This window comes from Canis lupus, chromosome 5 (genome assembly GCF_003254725.2).
Source record: "Canis lupus dingo isolate Sandy chromosome 5, ASM325472v2, whole genome shotgun sequence".
NCBI lineage: Eukaryota > Metazoa > Chordata > Mammalia > Carnivora > Canidae > Canis > Canis lupus.
The window spans coordinates 70,726,562-70,745,438 of NC_064247.1; the positions used below are offsets into that span (position 1 = coordinate 70,726,562).

Below are 18,877 nucleotides of genomic sequence, written 5' to 3' on the forward strand. Positions count from 1 at the left end.
CCGAAAGCCCTCCATTTAGCTAATTTCATTCTTCCTCAGTGCATTTGATCACTACCTTTAGACTACCTTTAGTTATATATGTTTGTTTATTGTATGTTTCCTCTGACTATCATACGGGTTTCATGAGGCCTGGTAGGAGCTTCCTATTTTATTCATCACTGTATCCTCAGCCTCTAAAATGATGCATGGAATATATTATGTGTGTAATAAATATACACTTATCAAAAGAAAGAAATGTAAAGAAGGAAGGTGGGGGGAAGGCAGGGCAACCTCCCTGAACCTTTTCATCCCTTGCTGTCTGACCTGACATTGCCAACGTAGAGGAAGATGAATTATCAAGAGTGACCCAAAGGATGCAAAATGAAACTTCCCAGATCTTAGGAGGTCACAGTATAACAGCTCTGGGCATAGGGTGTCCTAATAACTACTTTCAAACCAAGTTCCGTGCAAGAACCTTACCTTCCCCCTTCAAGCCACACCCTTTTGCACATCGTACCCTTTAAATGTAGTTTAGGTATTATATGTTTAAATACCTGAAAACATAAAAAAAAATACTCAGTTTCTGCTCTTTTCCTAGGATTTTGGTCAATACACTGCTGAGTGTACAATGAACTCGTGTATCCTGCAGAATTTGCATTGTGTAAGTAATCCATCTGCTCCTCAGACCTGTTCAAATGTCTCATGTCATCTGAATTCCTTTAATTCATTGGATTTCGTACCTGCCTGCCCTCTTTCTGCGACCCTTGGAGACCCTGGGGAAGTTACTGCAGTCTGTAACTTGGCAGAGCCAGAGTAACTTCACAGAGCGGTCAGGAGGATTAAAGGAAAGGACCCCAGTGAAGTGGTGACAACAGGGCCTGGCTTGTGGTCAGTGCTCAGTAAATGCTAAGTGTTAGGTTGGTTGTCGCTGCCGCCTCCATCCTAATCCTGGTTTTCAGTTGCATCCTTGCCCATCTCAGGAATGATTAGCTTCTTTTCTCTCTTTTTTAAAGATTTGATTTATTTACGTAGAGCGTGGGTGGGCAGAAGGCAGGAGAGAAAGAATCCCAAGTAAGCACTTTCCGCGTGGAGCCCAGTATGGGGCTAGATCCCATGACCCTGAGATCATGACCTGAGCGGAAATCACGAGTCAGATGCTCAACTGAGCCCCCTAGGCACCCCAGGAATTAGCTTCTAGTTGACTTCACACCAAAATCTAGTCTCTTCCCCTGTGCAGTCAGGGCCCTACCCACCAGGTCCTCTGCGGATCTGGGTTGACAACCTCCCTGGGCTTTCTCCCTGGTGCTGGGCTCTAGGTGGGCACAGCTGGTCTTCTCATATCCTCTAACACTCCCTTTTCCTGCTCCAGCTCTTTTTTTTTTTTTTTTAATTTTTATTTATTTATGATAGAGAGAGAGAGAGAGAGAGGCAGAGACACAGGCAGAGGGAGAAGCAGGCTCCATGCACCGGGAGCCCGATGTGGGATTCGATCCGGGGTCTCCAGGATCGCGCCCTGGGCCAAAGGCAGGCGCCAAACTGCTGCGCCACCCAGGGATCCCTCCTGCTCCAGCTCTTAAAACACCCCATTCTAGTCCTTTTATTGTTTTAACATTTAAATTCATTTTTACGTTTTCTGAAATATGTCCAACCTCTTCTCCAGCAAGTTTTGAAACTAGCACTGTCATATATTTATTATCAAACCATTTTTATTGAGGTATAACATACGGTAGAGTGCACTAATCTTAAGCATACAGCCCAGTGAATTGGTCCATATGAGCAGGCCTGTGGAATCACCAGCCAGATCAAGATAAAGGACATTTCCAGCAACCCAGAGGCTCCCATAGACCCATGTCCAGGCAACACCTCCCAGAGGAACCCACTGTCTGACTTCTGTCACTGATTGGTTTTTCCTGTTCTTGGACCTTTGTGTCCAGCGTGTTTCACTCACAGTGTCTTTTGAAATTCTTCTATTTTGTTATATATATATATATATATATATATATTTTTTTTTTTTTGTAAATGTGACTATACCAGTCACATTTGACTGGGCCACTATATGTTTATCCATTTTCCTGTTGATGGATGTTTGGATTTTTTCAGTTTGGGGCTATAACAGAAGCACTGTTATGAACAACTCTTTGGGTGGCCTATTGGCACTTTTTTCTTGTGTCAATGTGCCAAAGAGTTGAATTGCTGGGTCATAGGGCAGGCATAGGTTCAGCTATAGCAAATACTGCCAGACAGTTTTCCAGAGTGGTTGTACCAAATTATACTCCCACCCATCATGCATGAGAGTTCCAGTTGCTTTGCATCCCTCTGTAATTGGTGGTGTTGGTCTTTTAATTATACCCATTCTGGTGGGTGTGTGGTGGTATATGTACATATGTATGTATTTTAATATATGTATATATGTATGCATGTGTATATATTTATTAAGTCCATGTGTATATATATTAAATACATATATTTAAGTGCTTGTTTGAGTTGTGCCTCATTTTTAAAATTAGTTCTTCAAAGTGATATTTAGGAGTTCTTTACCGTATATGTGGGAACACACATTTTTTCACCCTCTCTGTGGCTTGGCTTTCACTCTCTAAATAGTATCTTTGATGAACAGACATTCTTAATTTTAATGAAGTTGAGTTTATCACTTTTTCCTTTTATGGCTAGCGCTTTTCATGTTCTGTTTGAAAATCTTTGTGACCACAATGCTATTTTCCTATGGTTTCTTCTAGAAGCTTCTGTTTCCCTTTCACATTTAGGTCCATGATCCATCACCTCAGCTTACATGCATTTTCTTAAATCCAGCTCACAACTCAGTTCTTCAGAGATTCATTTATTTGTTCATGCTTGTAATCACTCATTCATCTGATTCTTCAAGTACCTAGATTTGCCTGACCCTTATGGGAGAAGAAAAGCAGTTAGAGTCAACATTTAAGGAGCTTACTGGCCAGTAGGGGAGAGGGGAGACTTGCACACACATAATATCTAGAAAGTAGTAATTTAGTTAGAAAATGTGATATGGGGACACCCGGGTGGCTCAGTGGTTGACTGTCTGCCTTCGGCCCATGGCGTGATCGTGGAGTCCCGGGATCAAGTCTCGCATCGGGTTCCCTGCATGGAGCCTGCTTTTCCCTCTGCCTATGTCTCTGCCTCTTTTTGTGTCTCTCATGAATAAATAAAATCTTTAAAAAAAATGTGATATGACCTGATTATTCTAATAGACCACCCAGAGTCATTTCCTCTCTGAACCTAGCAGACAGGTGCATTCCCCACATGCCGTGACCCCGTCTTTCTCATCCTTCATTGGTTCTGCCTTTCCTTCAGGTAAAAGTCCAAGTCCCTATGCCTGATATTGAGATATCCTTCCCATCCGCCCCCTCTTCATCTTCTAGATCCCCACCATCCTCATCCCAAACTCTTGCGCACACCCACCTGAATTCCCAAATAGAACAAGCTGTACTTCCCACCAGCTGTTTGCATCTGCCTTTTCCTCCTTCCTGGGCTCCTTTTCCTATGACTGGTGCCTGAAGTATCACCTCTGTGAAGCTTCCCCTGGTTTCTCTCTCTCTCTCTCTCTCTCTCTCTCTCTCTCTCGCCTTGAAATCTCCCTCTGGAGTCAGATTGCTGGGTTTAAACCCTGCTTCTTATCACTTTCCAGCTCTGTGCCCTTGGGCATGTTCCTTAAAGTGCCTCTGAGCCTTACATTCCCCATGGGGAATAACTGTGGTTCCTGCACAATAAATACACTTATCCAGCTACAATGTTAAACACAGTACCTGGCCCATAGTAAGTGCTCAGCAGATGTTCACTTGAAAAATAGTCACACCCATCACACTAATGGCATTTGTCTGCTAACATACTGGTCTTTTCACTAGATGCGAGGTTTCTTGAAATTAGACATCACTTCCTTAATTTTTCCACAATTCCCACTTCTTGTGCCCATCCGTGGAGTCGTCAGTGCAGTCCCCTGTGTGGAGAGCTTTTTGCCCATCACCCAAACTAACCTTAACAACAACCTGCAAGATAAGTATTAGGTTCTCCATGCTGTGGTTTAAAAAAACCAAGGCTCAGAGAGCTAAAAACTCTGTTCCACATTCCCTCAGCTGATTCATGGAGGAGCCAGGATTTTGACTCTGTTTTCTTGCCAAGTTTGTGAGCTCTCCATCATGTACCCTTGCTTCTCATTGCATGGCGAGCACTAACAGAACTCAGTAAATATCTGATGAACAGAATTCAATCTAATAAACCTAGAACCTACCCGTGCTTGTCAGAAAGGGACATGGATTTATTTGTGAAGTTGTGAATGTGGCCCTCAAAGGCCAAGCAATCAGAGACTGAGACTCTTCTGGCAAAATAGCATCTAGAGTAGGTGACTGCTTTCAACTTTTCCCTCTTGGGAAACACTCGTTTCGTCACCAATAATTTGTACTTTGCGACAGCAAGGTGTGCTCTCTAATTGACACAATGCTGTCTTTCCAGAGAAACAGGTTGTCACTTTTCACAAAATTTGTCCTATTTAATGACACTTTTTGTTTGGTGTTTAATTACCTACCATTTCTTCTATTGCTACAGTACAGTCCCAAGGTTTTAAAATGTTGTGCCAAGAGTCTTGGGAAGATCTTTTCCTGGCAGATTCTGGAAGCCCGGCCTTTCCAGCTCAATTGTAAATGTCTTGAGAGCAGTGATCACATCATATCCGACTGAATCTCCATGGTACCTGAACTTGGTTAGGCAGGCTTGCAATAAATATTTGCCAAATTCAGTATCTCTGTGCTTTTTCATGCTGCATGCTGGACTAGGCCTCAGGAGGGAGAAAGGAGGAATCAGATTCAGCTCTTGCCCTCCAGGAACTTCTAGTCCAATGCAGGAGATAAGTCTTGAAAATAATCAGCAAACATCTGACATGGAAAATGCAGTTTGGGATGCAGATTGTAGCAGAGCTACATGGGGGTAAACCCCCTTCCCAGAGCATTATTTGTACTTAAAGATTGCTGAGAAATTCTTTGATATTTAAACAAGCATGGGCATAACATGGAATGCACTATATAACATATGCATGCATTTTAAGGTAAAACACAGATTTTTTTTTAAAGATTTTATTTATTTATTCATGAGAGACTAGGCGGAGGGAGAAGCAGGCTCCCCTCAAGGAGCCCAATGCGGGACTCAATCCCGGATCCCGGGATCAGGACCTAAGCTGAAGGCAGATGCTCAACCACTGAGCCACATTTCAAGGTGCTATATTTGGTAGATTTGTCCTCCTGCCTTCCTTCTGGGAGCTAGCTCCCCTCTCCTCTGCCTTCAGGAGTATTTCGATGGGTGATGATGGTGAGCACTGCCATTGCAGCAGTCAGAATTAGGCTTTTAATTGGGCTCTGCTCTATCACTTTCTAGATTTTGAGAACCTGAGCTTTCTGAACCTCGGTTTATTAGAGATTTTTAAAAAGCTTCTGTCACATACATGATAGCTTTTATGCATGTTGTGAGGAAGCAGAGATTTATGGGATGGATGGATGGCAGGCAGGCAGGCATAGGAAACAAGTCAGTTTTTTGCCTCGTAGCAAAAAAAAAAAAAAGTACATATTTTCTTTATCATCAATACTTTGTGATTCTACAGCATTTTGTACCCTCAAAGAATTTTCATACTCATAAAAATCAAAGAAAGTAGAGCAATCCCAATTCTACTTGTAAGAAGAAGTGGGGCCTTAAGAAATGCCCAGAGCCTTGCAAAAATTGAGCCTGGCTAACTTGAGATTTGAACCAGTGCTTGGTTCAGCATCTTTAACACAATAGCTTGGGGACTTATTAGGGGGTAGGGGTGGTTAGAAGGGGGCATGCCTTTCCTCCCAGAGCTGTGTGTAGCCTGTTAATTTGGGCTATTTGTCATGAGTCACAGAATCACAGAATCCTCATGGCTGGGGCCCAAAGTTCTCCTCTTTTCCTATGGAGAAGCTGATTCAAGCAATAGACTCTACTCTCCTTAAGAACATACATTTACACAAGAGTTCACATGCAGTTGCAGGAAGCTCATGGGCACCCTGAAGCCCCTCCACCATGCCCCCTCAGGTGCTCAGGACCTCTCTATAGCCAGCCTCTTAAGCTTGACCAACTACAGAAACACAAACTCATTATCTCCAGGAAGATAGTTAGAAACAGTATAACTCAACAAATCCCAGCAACTTCAGCCAGGGACCACTTACCTTCCCATCTCTGTATCATCTGAATTCTCAAAAGTTTGCCCTTCAGTAAATATCTAAAGCCAAACCATCCATTGCCCTCCCAGACTTTTGCAAGTCTTGGTAGAGATAAGAATTGAGGTTATATGTATTTTAGAGATCAAAATTACCGGTGTGCTAATGGAACGGGGTGGAGACCATGAATAGGATAATACATAGGTTGCCTAGAATCGATTGGCCTCACTACAGGCAATGCCTTCGTTGTTATGAAAGCCACGATCAACCACAGAAGATAAAGAACTAGATTCACAGCTGACAGAAACTTGGTGAGGCCATGCAGGTCATATATTCATTCAACACTCATGTACTGAGCACTGGCTATGTGCCCAGGACTGCTCTAGGCCCCTAGGAGACATAGGAGATGAAAACAGAAAAGTCCTTGCCCCGAAAGTAATCCTTGAGTTTCTATTCCATTGAGGAAGATGGACAAATACCATGAACTATGATAAACACGTAAATTTTACAGTGTGCTAGAAGGCCAAAAGTGCTTCGGGGAAAATGAAGTTAAAAGGGATAAGGGGATTAGGAGTGTGTGTGATGACGGAGTTAAAAAGTTGCAGTGTTAAGTTGGGGTCAGGAAATCCACACTGAAGGGGAGAATTGAGCAGGTTCTGAAGTCGAGGAGGCCATGTGTGCTACTGTGGTCATTCCTGGAGGGGCTGAGCCAGGTGATGCCGGTGGCACTGTTCAATGTCTAGCATTTGTGCATTCATGCAGCAGGTATTTACTGAATACATTAGGAGCTAGGTGCTTGGGGTAAGCTGGATAATAGTCTCCAAAGATATCCAGGTCCTAATCCTTGGAATCTGTGAGTATCACCTAGATGGCAAAGGAATTTGCAGATGTAATAAAGTTAAGGATTTTAGATAGGAAGGGTATCCTGTGTTATCTGGTGTGCTCTAAATGTAACTGTAAGTGTCCTAAGAAAAGGGAGGTAGGAGGAGATTTTGACTGCAGATGGAGGAACGTGATGGGACACTGAAGCAGGGGGACGAAGGAGGAGGTGGTATGAGATCCCAAGCCAGGGGATGAGAAAGCTGGAAGAAGCAAGGAAACAGACTCTCCTTTGCAGTCTCCAGAAGGAAGCTGCCCTTCTGCACCTTGATTTTATTCCTGTAAGACTAATTTTGGACTTCTGACCTCCAGAACTGTAAGAATAAATCTGTGTTGCTTACATCATCATAGTTGTGGTGATTTCTTCCAGCAGCTATATAGAAAACAATCCAATGTTATTTCAGACAAGGATATAGTGATGAACCAAACCGATGAAAATCCCTGCTGTGTACACTCCCCGTTCTTGACCACTCAACCTGTGCTGGGCACTGGCCTGTGCCCTTGGTATGTAGTATCGTATGTAGTATCCCCAAGTAGTTGTCACATCAACCCCAGGAGATGGCTGTTTGAACTGAAACCAAGTAACTCAGAGACCCTGCTCTCTAACCATCGTAATTGTGTTCTGCCCATGCCCAATTAGACAATTTGTTGTGCAGTGGCTATTTGGGCCATGCCAACAATCTGCTTATGTCATTTCTGATGCCACTGGCCAGCAGGGTGAACTGGAACACTCTGGTGCCTGGGAGGCTGACCCTTTGTTCTTTCACCACAGCAGGAGGAAGGCCTTGCTCAGAGAGAGGAAGATCATCCTTCATTCAAGAGTTTATGAGTAGCAGTCACTGCTTGAATTGCCCACATAACCTCAGCTAACTCAGATGATGGTAAGTGGCAGGCACATCTCCTAAGGACTTTAAGAACACTGATTTATTTAATCCTCACTGTAGCCCTGTGAGCTACATTCTGTTACTATCCTCATTCCATGGATGAGGAAAGAAGCATAAAGAAGTTAAATAATCTATCCACTTTGTCCCAGGCACTGTACTAAATCCTGAACGTGGAAAAGTGAGTAAAATTCAGGCAATAAAAGTAGTGGTTAAGAATTTGGACTCTGGAGTCCATTTGCCAAAGAAGAAATTTTAAAAATTACATAAATTGGACTTCATCAAAATTTTAAAACTTTGGTACTTCAAGGCACCATCAAGAAAATAAAGACTACCCACAAAATGGGAAAAAATATTACAAATCATATATTTGATAAGGGATTTACATCCATAATATATAAAGAACTCTTACAAATGAACAATGAAAAGACAAATACCCCAGTTTAAAAATGTCAAGAGAATGGTGCATGGGTGGCTCAGTTGGTTAAGGGTTCAACTCTTGATCTCAGCTCAGGTCTTGGATCTCAGGGTTGTGAGTTCAAGCCCCTGTCAGGCTCCACACTGGGCATGGAGCCTATTTAAAAAAAATGGCAAAAAAAAAAAAAAAATGGCAAAAGACTTGAGTAGGTATTTCTCCAAAGAAGACATACACATGGCCAGTATGGAAGCATATGGAAGGATATTCAACATCATTAGTTATTAGGAAAATGCAAATCAAAACCACAAGATACCACTTCATTGTATCGAGGACAGCTGAAATAAAAACAGCAGACAATAACATGTTAGGAAGGATGTGGACAGATGAAACTCTCATATATGTCTGGTGGAATGTAAAATGGTGCAGCCACTTTGAAAAGCTGCTAGGCAGTTCCTCAAAATTTTAATTAACTGTGTTAATAACACAGTTATCATATGACACAGCAATTTCACTCCTAGGAATATATGTAAGAGGAATGAAAACATATGTCCACATAATGTTCATAGCAGCATTATTCACAATAGCCAAAGAGAGGAAACAGCCCAGATGTCTATCACCTGATGAATGGATAGACAAAATGTGGGCTATTCATACAATGGAATATTATTTGGCCACAAAAAGAATGAAGTGTTGATTTATGCAACAGCATAAACAAACCTTGAAAACATGCTAAGTGAAAGCAGTCACAAAAACTCCATACCTTGTGTGATTCAATTTTATATGAAATGTCCACAGCAGGCAAATCCACAGAGACAGAAAGCAGATTTGAGTTGTCTTGAATTGGGGTGGGGACACAGAAGGCGGAGAGACTGCTAATGCAGACAGGGTTTCTTTCTGGGGTGATGACAATGTTCTAAAATTAGACCATGGTGTTTGTTACACAGCACTGAATATACAAAAACCACTTAATTGTGTATTTTATGAGTGAATTTTAAAATTTTTATTTAAATGTATATGAACAAATTTCATGGTATGTGAGTTTGATCTAAAAAAAATATTATTATGAAGAATGACTATCAGGGCACCTGGGTGGCTCAGATGGTTAAGCATCCAACTCTTCATTTTGGCTTAGGGTCATGATTTCAGTTTGTGAGACTGAGCCCTGTGTCAGGCTCTGTGCTGAGGAGTCTGCCAGAGATTCTCTCTCTTTGCCTCTGCCCCCACCCCCATGCCTGCTCCCTCTTTCTCTCTCTCTTTCTAAACAAATCAATAAAATATTTAAAAAAATAAACAGAAGAATGACTATCAGTCCTTGATTGTCCTCGAAGAGGCCACTGGAGATTTCTGTTTAGATAGTGCTAGTTCCATTTCTTACAGATAAATTGGGGATCTGGCCCAAACCTGTCTTCTCTGCGCAGTTTATACCCCATGGTTCAAGTTTTTTAAATTTGCCAACTTCTCTCCTGATTCCAAGCCTCAGCACAGGACTGTTTCTTTATCCAGATCACCCATTTCCCCTGGTTCCCTACTGCCATCCTTCCCGTATGAGCCATCCCGGGTTTTCAGGGCAGCATTGGGCACCCCCTGAGGTGTTCCTTTTTCTTACCACCATTTCCCCGAATTGTGTTCCTCTGTTTCCCTGATGATGTGTCCTTCACTGTGCCATATGTTCCCTGAGGACAGCTGAGGTTGTGCTCAGCATTAAATGCCAACACAGTTTTGGTAATCACTGAATGGATGAATGAATGAGTGAAATGAATATAGACCTGGAAAAGTGGGAGCATCTGCACAGAGTGGAAAGATATGGAGGAGATGGAATAGAGAAGAGGAGAAAGGGAGGATTTGGATGAAAATTATATTACCAAGTACCCCCTTTTTCTATGACCTATAGCCGCTTTGACCCTGCGAGCCTCTTGGATTCTATAAAGGCTTCTCAGTTTCCTCTGAATCAACCCAAAACCTTAGGTCTTTCAAAGAACACCTCAAACGTTGTTTTTCTACTCTTTGGCTCAGAAATATCACGTTGGGGATCTAGTCAAAGAAAATTGCAATAATAAGCAGTTGAATAGAGCAGGGGTGAAGGGTAAGCTCTAGAAATGTGTATGCAAAGTTACTAATCTGGCATTATTTATAATAATAAAAAATTGGAAGCAACCTAAATATCCAGTGGTAGGATAGTATACATCATGCCATGTCCCAAAGATGAAATGATGTGCTCCCATTAGAAGAATTCAGTACTTTGAGAAAATACCTATATCATACGTTCAGTGAGAGAAGCAAGTTATAAAATGGGGTAGGTTACTGGTAGGTAGCTTACCAATTGCTACTCTATAAGCTGTGCACAAAAATATCTTAAATACTGAAAAAAAAAAAACCCACCAGAATGATTTCAGGGGTTTTCTCTTGATAGTAGGATTATGGGTGTCTTTCCCATTTCTTTTTTAATGTAACCAGGTATTTGATGAATATATATGATTTTTATAATCAGACAAAAAAATCACCTAATTCTCTCACTCTTTCAACTGCTCTTTCTTGGGGAAGTCACTGCTTTGTTCAGTCAACCCACACCTGTCCCCAAATCCTTTTCCTAAGCTACACTATCAGCCTGCAAGGACCAGCACTTTGTCAGGGGCTCCATCCACACACTGAGGCAGCGCTTGAAGATGCACTCCTCCAGGGAAGCCTTTCCTGATCACCAAGAGGAAAGAAGACTGGCTCATCCCCACCCTGCCCAAACACAGTGCTTCCACATCTCTCTCTGCTCACCTTGTCCAAGAAGGCTGGACAAGCCTCCAAGACACTGGTGCTTGACCTCAAGGGACTCTTTCCTGACGTGGCCCAGCAGCTGGTGCAGCCAGGTGTGTGTATGTGTCTGTGTCTGCACCTGGTGGCTGATCCAAACTCCTAGAAGGAAGTTGAGGTAGAAGCCACAGGTCTTATCCCTGTTGGGTGATGAGGAAGATGATAATGACTCTTCTGTCTGCATGTCCTGATTTGCCATGGGTAAGACTTCTGTTGGCCATTTTAAAACCGCCCAAACAGTCTTTAAACAACTTAAGAAGTGATCAAAGGTGTTTGGACTTAACCTGGACCAGCAACGTTCTCAATGGAGTCAGCTCCGTGACTTTGGTTGGGAGGAAGCAAGTGTGAACCAGTAATGCAGATGTAGCTCGAAAGCACTGAGATGTTTCCTAAGTTGATCTGTCCCAAGTATACATCCAGCTTATTCCTGAATTGGAATCAAATTAGAAAAACCTCTGAAGGAAAAAGTGGGTGAGCAGACGTTTGAGGGCTTACCAAGTACCTGACACATCTCAGAGCACTTGTGAAATGCTGTGGATTTATGAAAGCAATAAACAGGTCTGTGTGATTGATTGTTCCCGTCGCACTTCCTGGTCACATGTCACACCCACATGAAGCATAACAAGGAAGACTCAGAGAGGGTAAGACGGAGGTCTTGTGCCTTCAAGACAGGCGCATGCGTCTTAGCTCCCATGGCATTTGGGGCTGATTACCCTGGCCTGTGTGTAATGAGACACGACGGAGTTAAGGATCAAGATAAATCAGGTATTGTCATCGACCTTTGGTGTTTTTGAGACTGAGAAAGAAAGATTTGGCGTGCCAGCCTTCCTCATCAGTCTGGTATCTCACCTGTCATCTTAAACACGGTAAACAAACCACAGACATATTTTTCTTCCTTGCAGAACTGCACCCTTTTTTGTGAGTAGGTCTGGATACTGTTTGGCAATTGCAGTTGAGTAGAATGGGGGTGGGGAAGTGTTCGATTCCACCCTCTTCTCAAATACCTGAAGTAGAGTAATGAGTAGGTGTCACATTTGTCGCCTCTTTTCCACTCCTACTATCTGCATGCAGACCTTAATCATGTTTTCCTTAGGCCACCATAGCTGACATTTCCTTCCAATTGATCTCATGAAGGCTGGAGGTGCTGGGACACCCAGAGGGAGCAAGATGCTCTTCATTCTGCCATCGCCAGGAGGTCAGAGGCGTGGGATCTATAAGCCTACAGTGAAACGGAAATGCTGGGATGGGAGAGAGGATTTGAGGAACCAACAGGGAAAGAGAGCGGGGAGGGATCGTGGATGGCAGGGAGAGGAATCTGCTTGGGGACTCTTGGGTGCTGTCACTAGATTCCATGTGAACGGTCTTCCTTATCTTCCCAGGAGATCACTAGGAAATACCCATTTCTTGGTGGTACATTATCAACCAACAATCTGTTTATTGAAGGAATTCACTCGTGCATTCACTCAGCGAATATTGAGAGCCTGTTATGCACCAGGTGGTGTTCTAGGTACTGAAGATACAGTAGTGAACAAAAACACTCAACACAGAACAACATGGATGAATCTCCAAGCAGTTCTGCGATGAAAAGTCAACCCCCGAAAGCTAATACTGGTGATTCCATTTATAGAAAAATTTTGAAATGGCAACATTTTAGAAATGGTGGTTGCCAGGACTTAGGGATGGGGTGAGGGGTGGTTCATGGTGGGAGAAAGTTGGTATAGTGGTAAAAAAGCACCATACGGAATCCTTGTGTTGACATGCTATTCAGTATCTTGACCATGAGGGTGGTTACAAGAACTTACACATGATAAAATCACATAGAGCTAAACACACACACCAATGAGTGCAAGTAAAACTGGGGAGATGTGAAAAAGATCTGTGGGTTGAATCAATATCAGTATCTTCTTGGTTGCAATACTGTACTATAATGCTACTATTGGGAAAACCGGGTAAAGTCCATGCAGGATCTCTTTTGTATTATTTCTTAGAACTGTACATGGATCTATAATTATTCCAATAAAAATGTCCAAAAAAAAAAAAAAAACACCCCCGAAACAAAACCCAGCTCCCAGACCTGATGGAGCCTACATTTGAGTGGGAGCTAAGTGTGGCTTCGTGGTGGCCACAGGGTAAAAGCCAAGACCACACTCAGAGGTCTACCCCTTCTGGGGTATTCCATGTTCTCAAGACATGTCATTGGATCCCTACTGGTGACCGAAGGAAATCCAGACTTAGGGTAGGAGGCAGATGCAGAATAAGGGTGGACTCCCAGCTCCCCTGACCCTGTGACATGGGCATGTTGGAATTATCCAGTCTGCCTTTGGGTCTCTAAACCAGGCACCCATTAGACTAAAGGTGGGACTCAACTATCCATGGAGCTCCCAGTGCTCATGTGAGACCCTTCGTGGCTTATTCCCCACTTCCGCCATCCCCACCACCAACCTGCTTTCACCTCTGTGCAAACACTTGGTCCATCCTGGCAGCACATTCAGCTTGCGGAACCTACTTTCCCCATACAGGTACTAGCATGGCTCACTGCCCTAGTTCTCACCATTAGGCAAGAACTCCTCATGCCAGCCCTGGGCCTTGATCCTAGATTCTAGCCCCCTAGCCATGACTAGGAGTGAGTGTCCAGCCCCTTAACCCCCTCCTGCAAAGGGGAATGCCCACACCATTGCTGTCCCAGTGGTTGTACAGTGGGGCATCTAGCTGGCTACAAACTGTCCAGCTCTATTTTATTGCCTTAGAAGAACTTCAGAGGAAAGAAGCCACGTAAAAATTAAATAAGGTTGGAACAGATTTTAAAGTTTTTATTATTTTATATCATGCCATGCCTTGCATGGAATGACCACAAAGCACTCTGCCTTCCTGGCCACATAATTTACTAACAGGGCTCAGTGGAGAAAGCTAGGACTCTCAGATGCACTGTCTAGTCTCCTGGAAAGAGGGAAAGAAGGGGTGGCAGGACGGAGCAGCGAAAAATACTTACTTGTCTCTTCTTTGACAAGTCAGTGGTTGCTTATTCTAAGAAGGATGATTATATGACTTAATACAATTTCTGGTCATTGTCATTATAATAAAGGAAAAAGGCTTTCTTAGAAGTGCTTGAGCTAATCAATAAATATTTGATCCACTTTTAAACAAGGTTTTTATGGCCAAAATAAGTTGAAAGAAAAGATACTGACAAGCACTATTTCCATACCTTCGTCTCAAATCAACCACAGAAAGAATAAGTGCAAAACGAAATGAAGGATGTCCCCTTCACCCAGAGAAGAAGCAAGCCTGGAGTCCTTCTTCCCAGGGAGGGGCCCAAGCCCCAGCCCAGTCAGATCTGTGGGGCCGCGTGGCAGTCCGGAGCCCTGTCCTGCTCTTCCTGGGAAGGGGCCTGCTTCCCGGTGTTGCAGTCTGTGACCGGGATGAATAGCCCATGGAGATCCAGGTGCATCTCTACATCAATAGATGCACGGGCTAATTCTGTAAAACTTTTGGCATCCAGAATAAGTAGAAAAGGCAGCTTTTGGGGATCAGTAGAGACGATGGCTGATAAGATAATCCCTTTGGGGAAACAAAGAGAGACACTTTGTAAAAGTGCACACTTGAACTTCCTCTAGCTGGAGGGCTAAGTCTCTCAGCTATGTCTCCCTGTCCTCTTTAAGTATGGAATCAAAATAAAAGGAAAACAAATTTGAGATTCTGTGCGAGAAGGGAGAGGCCAGGGAACTAGGAATCAGAAGACTTGGTTCCAGCCCTGCCAGGGCCAGTCCCTCTGCCTCTCCCAACCTTAGTCTATTCATCTGCAGAGTAGGGATTATCCTCCCTACCCCCACAGGGTTACTGAGAGAATCTCTTGCATGGCAAACAATGAAAGCTTTTTGGAAAGTATTGCATATGTTGGAGAATGGTTATTTGGCTATTATTTAGAAAGTCTGATTATAGAGAATCGGTTTAGATGCTGTATTTAGGCTAATATATGGCACTTAACTAAACTCAGACTGGCTGCACTCAATGGCATTTGGATGAGCCCAACTCACTTTATGCACATGCAGCACGCTAGTAGCCTCAGCCCTCCCCTCTATAAAATGGATGTGTGTGTGTGTGCACGTGCGTGTATATGTATTCTAAGGACTCACTCTCCAGGGATATAGGATTAAATGAAATAAATGCCCATAAACTTCCTCCCAAGTCCTCCTGGGTCTCAGGGTGATTGGCTTAGATTAAAATCCTAACTCTGTAGGCACGGTGTGTGTGGCCTTGTAAGTGACATCATTCCCTCAGCCTCTCCTTTGGTGAAGACATTGCTACTCCCTGCCCACAAGAGAATGTAGGGGAAGCCCTGGTCCAGCCCAGTGGGAGGCCAGCTTCAGCAGGAGGTGCTTCCCCCCCATCCCCTACCTCTGAGGTGACAGTAATGTGGGGTCCCCCGCTTGGTGTGCCATACCATGCCACACGTGGCCAGTAGGTAGACAGGACCCAGGCAGAAAACCACTCCTCACCGAGGGAAGCAGCTAGCAAGCTCAGTGGGGCAGCCCCACCCATGGTTCTAGTTGCCCTCCTTAGCATCCCCAGGAGTATATGCATTTACAGGTGCTCCATGTAGAAGACACATGCTTAGAGATAGTTAAGAATTCTCTCCCAGCCATTGCAATGAATTTTTTTTTCATTGCAATGAATTTTAAAGTGGAAAGGAACTGGGCTTTTGTGTAGTGAATAATTTAATGTCTCCCAAAGGGAGGTCTGAGCTTTGCTCCTGGGAAGTGACCTCTAAGCCCCTGTACTGTCCTCCCTCATAAGAGTGTCTTTATTTACCTGGGGCCAGCCTGATAATCTGTCCTCACAAAGTGATTTAGATGTCAGCTTGACCTCCAGAGTGGCTGAAGGCTGAAGGTCAGCCACATGGCCAACCAACCATGTCTACATGACCAAGCCCCTAAAAAGCTCTGCCTTCCTGGCTTGGAGGAACTTCCTTGGTTGGTGATACCGCATGGATATTGTTGAAGGAGTTGGGGTGGGCCATGACCTCCAGGGACAACCAGATACTCCATGCACACAATTCTCCTGGATTCTGTCCCATGAGTATCTTTTCTTTCAATCTGTATCCTTTCACTCGATAAACCGTAACCATGAGTAACAGTAGTTTTTAGTGTGTTCTGTGCATCCCTCTGTCGAAACCCAGGGTGGTCTTGGGGCTGCTCAACTTGTAGTTGGTGTCAGAAGTGAGGGTGCTTCGAGGGACTCCTTAACCTCACAGCTTTGGACTCGGACAGACCTGGGTTTCAAAGCCTGGTTCCACCAGCTATGTGCTGTGGGGGTCGTGGAGGGAGGTCACTGCCCTCCAAATGATGTCTCTGTTTGAGGGGTGATTGCAAGTAGAGCGCAGCAGGCAGGCTCCCTTTCCTGGAGTCTTACCATCATCCTCGTCCTTGGCACCCGGTGTGGGTACAAACAGGGGTTCTGCTGGCCAGCAGTGTTCCTGTCCCCATTTTAAGGATGACTTTGTGAGAACATCATATTTCAGTATCTATACATCCAAAGAGGAGAGACACATGAGTGACCTGTTGGAAAGCAGGCTCATTCCCTGGGAACAGATGACATCAATGCCCACAAACAGGATTAAGCCCCTCCAGTGTAGACTCCAAGTGACATCTACTTAGGATCAGCAGCAGAAATGAAAGCAGCTAGCTTCTTCCTCCTCCATCTTTAAGCAAAGGTCCTCCTGCCCATCCCCCCCACATAACTGACACTACATACTGAAGTTTTAAAAATAAAAATCCTGAATTTATCTAGTAATTGGAGCTACGTTGCAATTTTTATATGTGTTAAATAAACTAATATATTTGATGCAAACATTTAAAGTGTAATACTATCCTTTTGTTGTTTTTAAAGTGCAAGTCCCTGGATTTCTCTTAATCCTTAATAGACCTGTTTCCCCTTAGGATGTGAGATTAGTGGGGAGTGGCTTGGGTGTGTGTGTGTGTGCCTGTATTTATGTGTGTGTGTGAACCTTAATTTTTTGCTTTGTACATTTCTGCACTGCTTGCATTTTTGAGAAAAGATATTCCATTTATTATTAAAAATGAAAACATTAAAGACAAGTGATGTCTGTATACTCAGCATAGTCCCTGGGATACAGTAAGTGTCCAACAAATAGTAACAAGTAACAAAATAAATGCTTCAAGTTTCAGCCCTCTGCTTGAAAGGGTGAGTTCCTTCAGGGCAGGGACTGGGATCACTCTGTTCACTTCCTAGCCTCACTGCTGCCATGTTGTAGCACATGGTCGGTGCTCAATAAAATGTATTGAATAAAGAAATCAATGGATAAACTACAGCTGTGACTTCTTTGCTGAGCTTCCGTCCATCAGGTATGGCTGCCTCTCTTGGATGACTCATCATTGCTTCCATTGTATACTGTCCCAACTGGACTTCACTCTCTGATATGCTCCAAAGGGACCTCCCTTTTCTGATCAAGGTCACCCAGTCTGAGAACAAAGGGTTCAGCTTTGCAGGCAGACACAGTCATTGTAGGGAGCACCAGCCCAAGTCACATAGGGATTGGTACCTTGGTTGGGATGGGACTCCACTGAACTTCAGCAGCAAAGATATAGCGGTATCGCTTCCCATTGTGAGCATAATTGATCCGAGGCAGCTCTAAACCTGGAGAGAATGACACCGCTGATGAAGCCCCCGTCACTGAGGACTGGGAGCATCCACCCTTCATGCTATGTTGGGCATCCTGTCCACAAAAACTGCTCCCAATCCAGGATCCCTGAACTGGCTTCAGGCCCTGGATTAGATCAAGGTTGGTAACAGGGCAGGGGGAGGGAAACTCTGATAATTACCCTGGCTCTATTAGAAGGTTCAGGAGCAAAGAAAGATAGACCTAGTTTTTTGTGTATAAGCATCTTTAATTATCCAAGATAGAAATCAAAAAGAATTGCATGATTAAAATCAGAGGCTACTGCAATTTTTTTAAAGCTCTTTTTAAAAAAAGTACTCATGTGTGCATGCACGTGTATGAGGGCGTGGAAAAAAACTTCTAAAGCTGTGGAAAGGGGTGTCCATGGGGAATAAATAAATCTGGGGAATTCATATAATAACCTAAGTAAAACTAATGTTTACAAAGAAATTTAATAACACGGGAAAGTGTCCATAAGACAAAGTATAAAAGGCTAGTTACAGAATTATCTCTACTATGTTACAAATGTAGAGAAAATTGCTAGGATAATAACTTCCTTGTAGTTTATGATTTATATTGTACACTGTACAAATTATGATAAATTTTTGTTATGCCTATTACTTTTGTAATCAAAAAATACCTTAAAATTTTGTCCATGTGCATGTATACATATATGCCTGTCTTGTCAAATTAAATTTCTAAGTCTGAGTGCTAAAATGAAAATCACTCCCCTTCCCCCGCTCTTATGGAATATTTCAGGCAGTTAGAGCCAACTGCTATGAAAATGTCCAAGAAAAGAGGAAGCAGTCATGGAAAATCTGCCACACAGAGGCCTCCTAAAACGGATGCAAGGCATGAGTGGTGATTAGGATCAAGGGAAGTGCAGGGGAATGGCCTATTTTTTTTTTAAGATTTTATTTATTTATTCATGAGAGACACACACACAGAGAGAGAGAGAGAGAGAGAGAGAGAGAGAGGCAGAGCCACAGGCAGAGGGAGAAGCAGGCCCCATGCAGGGAGCCCGATATTGGACTCGATCCTGGGACTCCAG

The 18,877-nt window shown here is 43.5% G+C and overlaps 1 protein-coding gene and 1 long non-coding RNA gene across 6 annotated transcripts in view; one reads left to right on the forward strand and one right to left on the reverse strand.

Moving 5' to 3' along the window:
• Nucleotides 1–18,877, forward strand: part of LOC112646714 (uncharacterized) — a 40,115-nt gene that overhangs the window by 5,996 nt on the left and 15,242 nt on the right. For 4 of the 5 annotated variants that reach the window (XR_004815966.2, XR_004815967.2, XR_004815971.2 and 1 more), the window contains exons 2-4: nucleotides 578–640; nucleotides 7,825–7,933; nucleotides 10,944–17,949. This is a non-coding gene — a long non-coding RNA (uncharacterized LOC112646714). The remainder of the gene's footprint in view (nucleotides 1–577; nucleotides 641–7,824; nucleotides 7,934–10,943; nucleotides 17,950–18,877) is intronic. The other variant, XR_004815970.2, reaches the window with a different exon arrangement.
• Nucleotides 13,938–18,877, reverse strand: part of BCO1 (beta-carotene oxygenase 1) — a 38,481-nt gene continuing 33,541 nt past the window's right edge. The window contains exons 9-11 of the mRNA XM_025426957.3: nucleotides 17,710–17,804; nucleotides 16,560–16,671; nucleotides 13,938–14,708 (exon numbers count right to left, since the gene is read on the reverse strand). Of these exons, the coding sequence (XP_025282742.1) occupies nucleotides 14,479–14,708; nucleotides 16,560–16,671; nucleotides 17,710–17,804 (437 nt within the window). The 3' untranslated portion in view covers nucleotides 13,938–14,478. The remainder of the gene's footprint in view (nucleotides 14,709–16,559; nucleotides 16,672–17,709; nucleotides 17,805–18,877) is intronic.